At 37.1% G+C, this 15,511-nt stretch overlaps 2 protein-coding genes across 2 annotated transcripts in view; both read left to right on the top strand.

Annotated features, from left to right (window-relative positions):
- LOC107565116 (G-protein coupled receptor 124-like) overlaps nucleotides 1-3,237 on the top strand; it is an 88,130-nt gene extending 84,893 nt beyond the window's left edge. Inside the window, exon 15 of the mRNA XM_016250329.1 lies at nucleotides 1,536-3,237. Coding sequence (XP_016105815.1) covers nucleotides 1,536-2,976 — 1,441 coding nt within the window. The 3' untranslated portion in view covers nucleotides 2,977-3,237. The remainder of the gene's footprint in view (nucleotides 1-1,535) is intronic.
- Nucleotides 3,018-15,511, top strand: part of LOC107565115 (rab11 family-interacting protein 1-like) — a 31,372-nt gene continuing 18,878 nt past the window's right edge. Inside the window, exons 1-2 of the mRNA XM_016250328.1 lie at nucleotides 3,018-3,032; nucleotides 3,143-3,579. Of these exons, the coding sequence (XP_016105814.1) occupies nucleotides 3,018-3,032; nucleotides 3,143-3,579 (452 nt within the window). The remainder of the gene's footprint in view (nucleotides 3,033-3,142; nucleotides 3,580-15,511) is intronic.

Raw genomic sequence — 15,511 nt, 5'->3', positions numbered from 1 at the left:
TTACCTGTCATTACTTTAGCAACAATAGCAACATTTCTAACTATTTATATTTACAGTATATATTATTTATACAGTTTCATTTATATATATATATATATATATATATATATATATATATTTGGGATCATTATGATTTTTAATGTTTTAATGGAGTCTCTTATGCTCATCAAGGCTGTATTTGATCAAAAATACAGAAAAAACAGTAATATTCTGAAATATTTCAATTTCTAATATTGGTTTGCTGTTTTAACATGCTTTAAAATGTCTTTTATTTCTGTGATGCAAATCTGAATTTTCAGCATCATTATTCCAGTATTCAGTGTCACGTGATCCTTCAGAAATCATTCTAATATACTGATTTATAATCAATGTTGAAAACAGTTCTGCTGCTTAATATTTTTTTGGAACCTGTGATACTTTTTGAGGATTCTTTGATGAATAAAAAGTTAAAAAGAACAGCATTTATTTAAAATACAAATAATTTCTAACAATATAAGTCTTTACTATCACTTTTTATCCATTTAACACATTCTTGCTGAATAAAAGTACTTTAAAAAAACAGTAGTACACTGTATATATTGTAACACAAGATTTCTATTTTGAATAAATGCTGTTTTATAATTTTTTATTTATAAAAGAATCCTGAAAAAAGTATCACATGGTTCCCCAAAATATGAAGCACTACAACTGTTTCCAACATTGATTTAAAAAAAATCTGCATTTTAGGAATGATTTCTGAAGGATCATATGACACTGAAGACTGGAGTAATGATGCTGAAAATTCAGCTTTTTTCTTCACAGGAATAAAATATATTTTGAAATATATTAAAATTGAAACTGTTATTTTAAATTGCAATAATATTTCACAGAATTACAGTTGTTTTTCTGTATTTTTTATCAAATAAATACAGCCGTGATGAGTATAAGAAACTTCGTAAAAAACATTAAAATCTTACTGATCCCAAACTTTTAATAGATAGTATACACACACATAATTTATTTTCTGTCACAACCATATGATAGATACTTTTTTATAAATATTTGCTTTTGCATATGTTAGTACATATGTTGACATGCATTCTGACTTAAAACATAATGAGTGATAAGCAAAACATGCATTTCATGAGAAACATGTGGAAAAGATTAACCCAAATCCCCCAAAGAGATTTAATTTCAGTGTTTGTTATTTATGAGACAGTACTGCAAATCATTCAGTAATTAGGCCTTTCACAATGATATTGTTGTTATAAATTTTATGTTTTTTTTTGTCACATTACAGTCTTACAGATAGACTGGCGACACTTAATATAAAAATAAAATCGTCTGAGCTCATACTTTGAGTTTTTTATTAGCTTCTGTTCTTTCACTAACTGTCTGATACTTGTTGCAGATTTGTTAGACATGCTGGGCCACTCCCTTACAGGCTCTTTAAAAAGTGTCCGTTTTGTACAGAGCTTGCTTTGTGTTTCTGTTATTTGACTAATTACCGCCTTTGCCCTCTCTGACCTTTTTCACTGCTCTTGACCTTTCGGCAGCTGCTGGTTGGTATGGCAACCCAGTTTCGGAGCTTTCTACATTCCAGCTGGATTGATCATTCTTGTGACCTGGATCTACTTCCTGTGCACTGCTTTCTGCCTGAGGCGCCGAAACTTCCAGGAGTCCAAAGATCCTCCTTGTTCCGCCTCCGAACCCTCAACCTTGCCTGAGAGCCAACCGGCAATCAGTGGCAGCACCAGCCTGCTCTCGACGGACTCTGTGGTGGGCCCGGTGCATGCTGGGACGACGGTGGAGGACCAGTATTCATTGAAGGTCCAGTGTTTGGCGCTGGTGGCAACACAGTTTGTGTTTGTGGGGCTGTGGTGCTGCGGCGCTATGGCTGTTTGGCATGTGGATAGAGAGCGGAAACTCTTCAGCTGCCTGTATGGAGGAACGGCTACCGGATTAGGGATCTTCTTGGTGCTCCATCACTGTTTCAAGCGTTTGGATGTCCAGGCAGCGTGGCTAAGTTGTTGCCCCAGGTACCGTCGCTCCCAACCCATGCCAGCTTATTCCCACCCTTGCACTGCCACCGTAGGCGTCCAGAGTTCCTCGGAAAGGGGCTCCCAACTTTTTGTAGGATGCCATCCGCTGACGGACACCAACAATTTGTCTTCTTCTGCCAGGTCGTCTTCTACTCAAAGTGGGACGACGAGCATTGCCGCCGGGCCTTGCAAACTCACCAACCTCCTTCAAGTGACACAGGACAACGTGAATAATGCTGCCCGAGCGCAAACGGGAACTAATACCAACACAAGCACGAGCACGGAGAACAACAAGCCGGCCAACAATCTGCTACCCAGTCTACTGCCCATCCAGCAGCCTCAAAGAAGGAAGGCTTGCAGTAGAACTAGGGGTGGCAATACTCAATACCATCACCGAGGGGACGGGAGAGGGCACTACCGCCTTAAAGCTCTCAGAGCGGGTGGAGGAGGTAGCATGGGCGCTTTGGGACCTTCTGGGACAGAGCAATCAAACATCCACCAGCTACACAAACACGCTTCCAGTGAGAATGGAAGTCTACGGAATAGCCATTCAGAGGGTCAGAACGGCCTTCTGACCAATGGGCGGCACAGAGGGGAGGGACTAGCGACGAGCCCTTCGGAAGGTAGTGATGGAGGTAGCAGTGGAAGTAGAAAACCTTTTCCCCTGTTGCCTTCGGTGGCAAGCAGGTCCGCCACGCAGCAGAACACTCAACGGCCCAGCGCTAGCAAAGACAATCTTAAACTGGCCGTCACGGCTGAGAGAGAGTCCAAGCAGAGCTCGTTCCCTCTAAACGTGGCATCAAATGTCACTACGACAGCCTCGTTGACGACAGTGTCAGCGCCAAATGGAACACTAAAGGGATCCGTGGTGGAATTGGACACTAGCGGAACTGACCAATCACAGGGTTCGGTTGGTATGAAGAGCAGGGTATGGAAGAGCGAGACGACTGTATAATAGTTGAAAGACTTTGAAGGTTTCGTGAAGGTGTGACCTGTATGCCAGGAGCCAAAGCATGGATTTCTTTCTCCACAACTCTGCTGAAAAACTAGTTTAAACCAGTCTAAGATGGTTTGAGGGCTTATTTGGTCTGTGGGCTGGTTTTGGACACTTTTCAGCCAAGCTAAACATCAACTTGGCTTGGCTGGGAGACCGGCTAAACCAGCTAAGACCAGGAAACCAGACTAGCAGTGTTGTAGAACTTAAGACTGGAAGACTGCCTTATTATTTTTTATGGTCTTTTCCCACCAGCGTTCAGGTAACGGTGCTCAACGCACGAAACCTGCGGATCAAGGGCAAGAATGGCACGAACGACGCCTATGCCATCATGCAGGTGGGCAAGGACAAGTTTTCCACCTCGGTCGCGGAGAAATGCGTCTCGCCCGAGTGGAAGGAGGAGGCGAGCTTCGATCTGCCGCTGACCCATCAGGGGGACGCGGAGCGGTGCACGCTCTACATCATCGCCATGCACCGAGCCCTGGTGGGGCTGGACAAGTTTTTGGGACAGGCTGTCATCAACTTAGTGGACCTCCACGCCAACAGATCACGCAAAAAGACCGAGTGAGTGTCGTTTTGTTCTATGGGGAAAGAAGTTTGTTGTGTGGGTGTTCGAGTTGTGTCATAAAAAAATAGTCCATTATGACTCGAAAGTGATAAGCTCCCAAACAGTTAATCATAGTATGCTTTGGTTTCTTTTGCATGGACTGGTTTCAGTACTCCGCCCTTGTAAAACTATATTGGGCAAGCAAAAGTACGCTTCGTCTCCTGGGAGTTCCTATGAACATTATAATAATTATTTCATAAAACGAGTGATCGTGTTTAGTAAAAACTGAGGGGGTAAATATAAAGGAGTTGTTTTTAATTAAGCTGCTCCACAAGTTCAAAGTAATGTTTGGATGCAGTCTCCTTATTTATTTGTTTGTTTTACTTTACTTTTTTTTGAAAAAAAATAAAAAAATAAATGTCCCACTCAGTATAGTCGGCATGAATAGGGTCAGAAAAAATTCGCCAAATATGAGTTGTAAATATTTAAAAATGACTCAATTCAATGGATGAATGAATGAACACAACAGGATGGTTCCAAACGTATTTTTTATTGAATTCACAAATACTAATATTATTGCTTTTCTGGACCGTATAAAATAAAATCTAAAAACACAAAAATTATTTTCAATATCGGTGACATAGTAGCTCTGATTAAGTAAATGACTATCTTGATAAAGAATCTAATGGCAGGGAAAGTCATGAAATGGTTTGCCCCATGTGTAAAGAATCAGTGGAAGAAAAAGAAAAGGAAAAAATATATATAAATATATACATTTTCCCCCATTGACTTTCATGTTCTTTTCACACATTTTTAGATCGTTTTCCTCTGTGATTGAATATACTTTATTTATGAACTATTTATGTTGAAATTGCAGTCATGAATGTATTATGAATTTGTCTGAACATGATTGACTCCATCAGCCATCAATACAGCTACAGCAGATAAATGTATACATTGTTTCTTTAATGCAGTTGCATTATTCCCATTTCCCAGTGCTCTCTTGTCATATTTATATTGTGTTGTATGGTGTTCTTTGATCTCCTTCCAAGAACAAACTACACGGGTCTACTGGACTGCTTTGGAGGCATCTGTCTAGCCTGGTTTGCGCTGTCATGAGGACTTCAGTAGTGTAGTAAATCCTACCAATTTGTCTAAGGTTGCTAAGGTGTTCATATTTTTTTTTTTATTGTTAGGCTATACAGTTTCAATTTAGGAGTTGCTCGAGCTTAATTTTTCTTTAGCTCTTTGGAAAGGAGAGGGCTGCTGCTCATATTCAAAAACAGAAGGTGTGTGAGTTTCAATTGATTTGCATATTAGACCGACTTGCTGATATATCCTGTCGACTTTCTGTTCTGGCCTTTGAGAGAGAGAGAAAGGGAAGTGTAAGAGCTGTATTTTTGCTTTGGGTTTGGTCATAGGGGCATTTCGCGTTTTGGCAGCTGTAGCCCTTTGTGTTCGAGGTTCTGCCGTTTGTCCTTGTTGTGTGGCACTGGTGCTGCATATTGTCAGGCCAGTTTGATTCATTGCTCCAGCAGGGTCTGCTTGTTTGGACTTTTTATTTTTCCACTCGTACTCATTCTGTTTGGACTAGTGGATCACACGCATGACTTGACCATGACCATGTTTGGTTTACTTGTTTTGTATTTGAATGCTTTGAAAAGCCCCCTCCAGAACACAAATAGTTCAGTATATAAAATAACATGTTGTTTTATTTTAATTATCATTGCTGTTGTTTTTACTATTATTACTTGAATTACAAGACCCATCATGGTCATGTGGTTTTAAAAATGCCAGCATTGATGAGAGTGAGTTTAACTTTGTGATTTACTTTTTTTTTTCTTTAGCTAAAATCATTCATACTATCATAATTAGGCTGAGATAAAAATATGTGTCCCATGAGCCCTTTTAAGTCATTATAGTTTTACTTATAACAGCTGCAGAACAATTATTAATATCAGGAGCAACTGGTTATTAACTTCATCAGATGATCCTTTAATTTTTCTTGGGTCAGTTCATGATATTTTCCTCAGATGTGTTCTTCTGACAAATCATAGTTTATCATTCCAAGCGAGTAAATGGGACTAATAGAGTAAAACGGTCCAGCACAATCTCACACAACCAGTCTAACTGTATTACAAATAATGATGTTTTTACATTCCTTTCCCCCCATCCCAGCCCAGTATAGCAAAACTTTACTTGTCACTAACTGACAGGCATGAGTGACAGCCAAGGTTTGGCTAATGGTGTGTAATTATGTAAAGTGTTTACTTTCCATAACCTATAAGAATAATATGTGTGTGTGTGTGTGTGTTTGTGTGTGTGTGTGTGAGAGAGAGAGAGAACACCATGTTCTTTTCCTTTGGTAGATTTGGTTTATGCAGTTTAGTATCTAAAATAGCTATAAACACTGGAGATACACAGTCAATCAAATTAAAACCAAAAGCATATTATGGCCTTTTGCAAAGAAAAGGTCTTCAAAATTATTTTAAAATGGCTTCGTGTGGAAGCTTGTTTCCACTACTGAATAAAAAAAATCAAAACGGTAATTGCAACTTTTTATCTGACAGTTCTGAGTTTATATCTTGCAATTCTTAAAAAAAAAAAATTGTGAAAAAAAATTAGAATTGTGAGATATAGGGCCCTATCATACACCCGGTGCAATGCGGTTTTATCTGACAGTTCTGAGTTTATATCTTGCAATTCTTAAAAAAAAACAATTGTGAAAAAAAATTAGAATTGTGAGATATAGGGCCCTATCATACACCCGGTGCAATGCGGCGCCAGGTGCGACGCAAGTGTTTTTTGCTAGTTTCAACCCGATGCAGTTGTCATTTTCACGTCCTGCGCCACGTTGTTTAAATCGCAAATGCATTTTGCACCCATTTGTGCGCTCATGGGCGTGCTTGTCTGAAAACGAGGTGTGTTCAGGCGACAAAAACCTGGTCTAAAGTCAATGGCGCAGTAGTTTTTTTGTTATTTAAAGAGCGCGTTAGTATAGGCGGGTCCACAGCGAGCATACACTCTGCTTATTACACAACCAGGGACGTGCAGAAGCACACAAACATGCCAAATATTAAAAATTAAAGCATTGCAATGTAAAAGATTATTATTGTTTAGGCTACATAAATATAAAAATGCCTACATGTCATAATGGATAGTCATTGCATGTATCAGAATTACGGCTACCATTTGCACGCGCAGCTCCGTTTCCTCTTTGGAGATGCGTTCTGTCTTTGCGCTTGCAAATTCCGCCATGTAAACAGCAAATCCACCATGGCACGAGCGCAACTGGCTCTTAAAGGGAATGGGAGATGAGTCTCTGATTGGTTTATTGCACGTTATGCCCGAAACGCACCCATTACTCATTAAGAGAATAGGGACAACCCTTTTAGACCATGCGCCAACCGTTTTTTCCATCGTTAAACTAGCAAAAGTGGATTTGGACACACCGTAAGTGCACCTGCGCCGTGCGCTTTACACCATGCGCTTAGATCGTTAAAATAGGGCCCATAAACTCAATTGCGAGAATACAAAGAGTCAGAGTGGTTAGGAAAAGAATGACCTTTTAATTTTTTATTCCATTATTATTTTTCAAAGCTTACAGCTTTGCAGTGTATAAGAGTGAGTAAATTATGATAGAAATATGTAACAACTGTATGAAAAATCCAATGTTCAATATAATAATGCATAAACGTATTATGATAAGATATTATGATATATATTCTTTTTTTAAGAAAAAAAATGTTTCAGTGTTTGCTCTTCAGTGGAAATGAGGGCTGCTCTTTATTCAAATACAGAGCCTATTATTTGCCTTTTAGTTTGACTTCCTATTATGGTTCAGAACAGAGAGAGAAAGCGACGTGTAAGATCTGTCTATTTGCCTTGGGTTTGCCCCAGTTCACATGGCTGTCATTTAAAGCAGGTGTGTTCTGTGCCTGAGACTCACGTAATTGTGAGGTATGTTCATGGTTATGACATGACTTTAAACCTACGTGGATACACTCAAAGAAAGTAAAAGTGGAATGCAAAGCATCTTATGACGTAATGGTATGATGTAACTACTTAATAGGATTAATGCAAACACTTAATGTGTGATTATTTCAAGCAGGCGTTTTTTTGATGCAGGTCTTTGCTTAAGTATTGCTGAATGACTTCATTTATTATGTCCTCCACAGGTCTGATCAGACTATCAGTAATCTGTTAGCACTTGTGTCGTGTATCCTGAAAGTTTTGTTCTTTTTTCCCTGCCGTTTCTGTCTGTCTGTGTGTGATCCAAACTAAATTTCTCAAATATGCATACAAAGAAATAAACACAATGTATATTTGCTGTTTTATTTTCATGACGATCCATATCTTCCATGCTAGTAAGTATGTGGATTTTGAATTGTGCTGGAGAGGCTTAAAGTTCAGCTGAAAATGTACTCCACTTCAGGCCATCCAATATGTAGATGAGTTTGTTTTTCCTTTGGAACAGATTTGAAGAAATTTAGCGTTACATAATTTGCTCACCAATGGATCCTCTGCAGTGAATGGGTGCCGTTAGAATGAGAGTCCAAACAGCTGATAAAAACATCTCGGTAAACCACAAGTAATCAATTAATGTCTTGTTTGACTTTAAACGGTCACTTCTGGTCAAAATTTGAGTCAATAATCCATGATAATGCTTCCTCCTATAGGGTTGTCAAAAAGTACTGACTTCGGTACCAGTCGGTAACGAAATCTTAAAAATGAGACGATACGATACCAGTATTTCCCGCTAGAATTTGAGCGCTGCTGAGCGGATTCTTAAACACCGTTGATTGGCCGCTGTGTTCATGTACTCAACAGATATGCTATGTCTGTGATTGGCTACAATGATCATCGCTTCACGCTGTTCACACAGAAGCACACGAGAGTGTTTGAGAGCCGCGTCTATCAGCGGATCAGTCTATGAGCAGATGTATTAGGCATCCGCTGACAGATCCGCTAAAAGTCCATCCCCTGTTGTCCTCTCACGTCAAAATCCATCGACATATTCGTTTGTAACAGCACTTGATTTGCGCTGATTTCTCTCCTGATTCAGGCAAGAAGACTTTTTCATTGGAGAAAAGGCTTATTTTTAACGGTTTGAAGTAAAAAAAAAAATAAAAATCTTACAAGTAAAAAACAGTACACTGTAAAAAAATGTTCACCCCTTTCAACTTAAAAACATAAGTTTTGTGGCTGCCTTAACATTTTAAGTTAAATCAACTTAAGAGTACAAGTCATTTCAACTCACTCATTTAAAGCTTGCCTAGCGCTGAATTGTTTTATTGAAGTTCAATTGACTTTACAACATTTGCTGTTTCAACTTAAGTTCAACATTTTTAACATGAATTTTCTAGTTATGATGATGTGAACTTTATTTTAGATCTAGATAAAAAAATATATACAACATTTGTTTGAAACATTTCAATTTTATTTTTTTCTTGCAGTGCTTATAAACAGGGTTTTAATATTAAGAACAGTACACAACCTGCCTGTGCATGCTAATGTGTGAATGCCAGTATATGTATACAAGGGCACAAAAGTAGCAAAAAACTGCCAAGAAACTGTCATACAAAGCTGAAAATACACTCATACCTCATGGGAAACAACCACTGAGAAAAGCTTGAAAAAAAAACACACATGTCCATTACAGTCCTTTTTTTTCTTGAACATTTAAAAGGAGAAAGGTGTCCTGCAGTGCACCATCGTAGTCTTCATATTAGGAGGACAGCTTGCACGTCCTTCTTGTGTGTATGAAGTGTCTCACCATGAGCCTTTAATATCAGAAAGTAACAGTAAAAATTACTAACAGTTGGTTATTCTATATACAATACACACTGACAGACTTCAATAAACAAATTAATTAAACGCATTCAATATTTTGAATAACAAAAAAAAATGATTGTTTAAAGCAGGGGTGTCGAATCCTGATCTGCGGGTCACTAAAGCTTGAAAAAAAAACACACATGTCCATTACAGTCCTTTTTTTTCTTGAACATTTAAAAGGAGAAAGGTGTCCTGCAGTGCACCATCGTAGTCTTCATATTAGGAGGACAGCTTGCACGTCCTTCTTGTGTGTATGAAGTGTCTCACCATGAGCCTTTAATATCAGAAAGTAACAGTAAAAATTACTAACAGCCTCCATTGGCAGCAACGCAACTAAAACATTCAAGGTCCTGAACGGTAGAAAGACATCATTAAAGTAATCCATGTGACTCCTCTGATTTAACCTAAAATATCAAAAATATTTTCATTTGTGTAAATTAGAAGTCGTTGAAATGTTGGCTTATTTTAATAAGATATGGTTTATATTCTTTATTTAGTACATAAATGCAAAACTTACCCTTCATCAAGTCTCAGACTCACAGTCAAATGTTTGCCTATAAAGAGAAAAACACATGTAAGGGGAAAAAAAAAACTTTAAAGTGGTTCAAATATTGACTTATCTTAAGATATAGTTTATACTCTTTATTTGGTACAGAAATGCAAAACTCACCCTTCATCCAGTCTCAGACTCACAAGCGTATGCAACATGTGTAACATGTCGGTTGTTCGGCTGACAAAAACATCTTTCTAAAAAAGTAGTCACAAATGAACAAGGTTATAGTCTGCCCGTGTCTCCTTGTTTGATGCTGCACTGCGATGTCTTTATGTATTAAACATGAGTCTAATGTCTAGATTTGCTGAATTTTTTTTTCTTGGAAAGGACTCTGATATTAAATTCATGTACAACAAATTTGACTCCTGCGCATGAATCCATGTTCAGAGATTTGGCCGGTTAGTGCCAATAAGCTACAACTTAAAATGTTAAGTTCACTGAACTAAATTGGGCTCCTTGAATTTCAGTAACATTAAACTGACTTTAAAAATCAAGTTGAATCTAGTTTAACTTATAAAAAATATATTATTTTTATGAGTTAAAGTAACTTAAAAAACATAAGTTGTCTTGGCTTTTTCATCATATCAAGTTGAATCTAGTTTAACTTATTAAAAAAAAGTTGAAATTGCTTAAATTATTTTTATGAGTTAAAGTAACTTAAAAAACATAAGTTGTCTTGGCTTTTTCATCATAACATTTTTTACAGTGTAGTTGTGTGGATTATTGTGATGTTTTTTATCAGCTGAGCTGTTTGGACTCTCATTTTGACGGCACCCATTCACTGCAGAGGATCCACTGGTGAGCAAATGTGAGATGATGTAATGCTAATTTTCTCCAAATCTCTTTCTATATGAAGAAACAAACGTATCTGCATTTTGGATGGTCTGAGAGTGAGTACATTTTAAGTAAATTAGCATTTTTGTGTGAACTGTTCCATTTTAAAAAAGTGCCCTAGTATAAGATAATACTGATAGTCTGAGATGTTGGTACTGGCTTCATTATAATATTGTGCACTGTAAGCAGTTTGTAATATTTTGCACATAAAAGACAAGGCATCTCCCTGTCTTTGTCATTCTTCCTCCCTCTCATGGGATTGAATTTGACCTCCTCTTGCTGGTTAAACGTGAGCTTGCTGGTGTCGTGTTACTGTCCTACTTCAGGGTAATGTTGATATGGCAGCTTTGACACTGAGGTGTGGGCCAACTGATCACTGTCTCTAGTAAAAGAGTTTAATACAGGACAAAAATATTTATTAATTGTGGTATTAATAGAAATACTATATTAATGATACTAATTTTTAAACGGTTCTGATCTGAAATTAATATGCCATTTTTATCCTTTTCCTAAGGATGTCACGTTTTTGCACCTCTCCAGTTTTCGACTCTCCGATATCAGTTACTGAACCCATATTTTTTTGTGTTAGTCCAGGTCCGTGTGGACTAAGGTGTGGTTAATTTCTTTACCTCTGTGGATCAGTTTTCTAATTATTTTGCTGTGCCTTTATCTAGGCCGACTTTTCCCATGTCATATGACCTCAAAATCCCTTTATTAAATCATTTGTTATCCCATAAATAAAAGAGCAGATGAAACTTGCTGCACCAGTTTGTTTTGCAGCCTCACAGTGGCTGGGTCCGTGGTTTAGTGTTTCTCTGTAAACATGGTTCTGTGTACCTGATACAAATAAAAGATATCGGTGAGAACTCATGGTTCCTGTTAACCCCTATGTGCTCAATTCACACCCAGGTTAGGCAAGTTTCATTCAAATTTAAATGAATTAAATAAACATTTTAAATTGAAACCAGCATTAAGTCTAAACCGATTACATTTTTATTAATTTTATTATACATTTTATTAGTTTTCTTTTATTATTTAGAGGAATCTCTCCTCTATGATCTTTTGAGTTTGATTTTTTTTCTTTCACAATTCCAAGCATATTTCTCGCAATTCTGACTTTCCCCCCCACAACCCAGTGCTGGGTAAAATAGGGACAAGCCGAGCAATTGGGTTGTTTTGACCCAGCGGTTGGGATGAACATTTAACCAAACCGCTGGGTCAAAACAACCCAATTGCTGGGTTTATCCCTATTTTACCCAGCACTGGGTTGTATTTAACCCAGCATTTTTTAGAGTGTAGATTAAATAATTTGGTAGATCTACTTCCTGTATTTTTGTGTAAATGTGACCAGCGTTTATCTCTGAGGAATAGCAAGCTGTTCCTGATGGTTCCCTTCTCAGACAGTTAATGATTGCTGCTGAAGTCGGATTAAGAGCAGCACTTGTTTGTTTAAGTTTGTGTGTGAACAAGAGATAAAGCCTCAAGCGTTGGCATGTGTGGTGGTTTTAGCAGCATTCTGCTAAATATGCACTATATTACATATTCAATATATTTATATCTAACCTGTGTTGTTGGAATATGTTTTTCTAACTATTTAAATTCTCTAGTTAAATGTTCATATTTTAATAACAAAGTGGAGTACAAACATGCATGTTATGTACTATTTTCATCATAACATTTTTTACAGTGTAGTTGTGTGGATTATTGTGATGTTTTTTATCAGCTGAGCTGTTTGGACTCTCATTTTGACGGCACCCATTCACTGCAGAGGATCCACTGGTGAGCAAATGTGAGATGATGTAATGCTAATTTTCTCCAAATCTCTTTCTATATGAAGAAACAAACGTATCTGCATTTTGGATGGTCTGAGAGTGAGTACATTTTAAGTAAATTAGCATTTTTGTGTGAACTGTTCCATTTTAAAAAAGTGCCCTAGTATAAGATAATACTGATAGTCTGAGATGTTGGTACTGGCTTCATTATAATATTGTGCACTGTAAGCAGTTTGTAATATTTTGCACATAAAAGACAAGGCATCTCCCTGTCTTTGTCATTCTTCCTCCCTCTCATGGGATTGAATTTGACCTCCTCTTGCTGGTTAAACGTGAGCTTGCTGGTGTCGTGTTACTGTCCTACTTCAGGGTAATGTTGATATGGCAGCTTTGACACTGAGGTGTGGGCCAACTGATCACTGTCTCTAGTAAAAGAGTTTAATACAGGACAAAAATATTTATTAATTGTGGTATTAATAGAAATACTATATTAATGATACTAATTTTTAAACGGTTCTGATCTGAAATTAATATGCCATTTTTATCCTTTTCCTAAGGATGTCACGTTTTTGCACCTCTCCAGTTTTCGACTCTCCGATATCAGTTACTGAACCCATATTTTTTTGTGTTAGTCCAGGTCCGTGTGGACTAAGGTGTGGTTAATTTCTTTACCTCTGTGGATCAGTTTTCTAATTATTTTGCTGTGCCTTTATCTAGGCCGACTTTTCCCATGTCATATGACCTCAAAATCCCTTTATTAAATCATTTGTTATCCCATAAATAAAAGAGCAGATGAAACTTGCTGCACCAGTTTGTTTTGCAGCCTCACAGTGGCTGGGTCCGTGGTTTAGTGTTTCTCTGTAAACATGGTTCTGTGTACCTGATACAAATAAAAGATATCGGTGAGAACTCATGGTTCCTGTTAACCCCTATGTGCTCAATTCACACCCAGGTTAGGCAAGTTTCATTCAAATTTAAATGAATTAAATAAACATTTTAAATTGAAACCAGCATTAAGTCTAAACCGATTACATTTTTATTAATTTTATTATACATTTTATTAGTTTTCTTTTATTATTTAGAGGAATCTCTCCTCTATGATCTTTTGAGTTTGATTTTTTTTCTTTCACAATTCCAAGCATATTTCTCGCAATTCTGACTTTCCCCCCCAGAATTCTGAGTTTACACCCCAACCTCTAATTTCTGTTTCTTTTCTGCCAAGGCATTAAAAAAAAAAGGTAATTGTGACTTTTTATCTCACAATACTGACTTTATTAATCACAATAATTGATTATAAACTTGTTAGTTAACTAAAAAAAATTACTTGTGGCATTCTGCTAAATATGCACTATATTACATATTCAATATATTTATACCTAACCTGTGTTGTTGGAATATGTTTTTCTAACTATTTAAATTCTCTAGTTAAATGTTCATATTTTAATAACAAAGTGGAGTACAAACATGCATGTTATGTACTATTTAAATGTTTGTATACAACTCAGTTTGATTACGTTGATTATTATACCTAAATATAAATAGCAATTACATTTGTTGTTAATTTGAATATTTAATAGTAATGTATTGTTTCATGTAGCTTACAGCTTTAGTTGAGAGATTTTCTTTCCTTAAGAAAAATTGACATGTACTATATCCAAATGAATCAATATCGGAAATTAATTGAATCAAGCTTATGAATCAATCAAATTGAATGGTGAAATCTGTGTCAATACTTAAGCGAATGTATACATTTGTATTGAAACTGAATTCTGACCCCTAGTAACTTTGCTGATAGTCGTGCAAGGTATAACAAGTAAATAAAAGTAGATGAAGGCTCATCCTGTGTGTGGATGAAATTATCACTTAAACCAAACATATTTCATCTTCATAATCTGAACCTACACTCTAAAAAATGCTGGGTTAAATTCAACCCAGTGCTGGGTAAAATAGGGACAAACCCAGCAATTGGGCTGTTTTGACCCAGCGGTTGGATTAAATGTTTAACACAACCTTCTGGGTAGTAACCCAACCGCTGGGTCAAAACAACCCAATTGCTGGGTTTATCCCTATTTTACCCAGCACTGGGTTGTATTTAACCCAGCATTTTTTAGAGTGTAGATTAAATAATTTGGTAGATCTACTTCCTGTATTTTTGTGTAAATGTGACCAGCGTTTATCTCTGAGGAATAGCAAGCTGTTCCTGATGGTTCCCTTCTCAGACAGTTAATGATTGCTGCTGAAGTCGGATTAAGAGCAGCACTTGTTTGTTTAAGTTTGTGTGTGAACAAGAGATAAAGCCTCAAGCGTTGGCATGTGTGGTGGTTTTAGCGTAGCTCAGAGGAATGCGTAGGATGAAGTCCATTCATCAAGTTTTTTAATGTCGCCTCTGATAACTGAGACCATTTGAATCGATTCCTCAGAGCTGTGAGAGAATGATGTATTAAAGATATTACTGCAAGGTGACCTATTAAAAGATATAGGTCAAATTGTAGATATCCGTTTTAGATGAGATGTTCTGAGTTTGTCAGGCGTCTGTTGTTCACATTCCCTTTGGTCCGAACAAACTTCAGAGCAGAAGATAATGTAAAGAGACCTGAGATATGATATCTTGAAAGAACTTTCCTTATCTATTCCCTTGAGCTTCGATTGCTGATAGGCACGATTTCCCGTCTTTCTCCACCCTGAAACTGCAGATTTGAGTTTCCTGCTGTGGTTTGAGTGTAAGGTCCACTAACAGACTGAAAGTCTGTGTTTCCTGGCCTTGGGCTTCTCTAGTCTCTCACATTTTGATGTGATTCCAAGCATCCTATTTAATGACAGTGTTTGTTTTTTATTTTTATATAACTACAGTCAGTGCTGTTCTTTAAGAAAACTGCACTGTAAATTTGAAAATTGTACCCACATTCTGGATTCCAGAATTATTCATTTATAACATTCATTTTTGAGTGAACTATA

This window comes from Sinocyclocheilus grahami, unplaced genomic scaffold, assembly GCF_001515645.1.
Source record: "Sinocyclocheilus grahami isolate Dianchi unplaced genomic scaffold, SAMN03320097.WGS_v1.1 scaffold982.1, whole genome shotgun sequence".
NCBI classification, from domain to species: Eukaryota; Metazoa; Chordata; class Actinopteri; order Cypriniformes; family Cyprinidae; genus Sinocyclocheilus; species Sinocyclocheilus grahami.
This window is presented reverse-complemented; position numbering and strand designations above follow the sequence as displayed.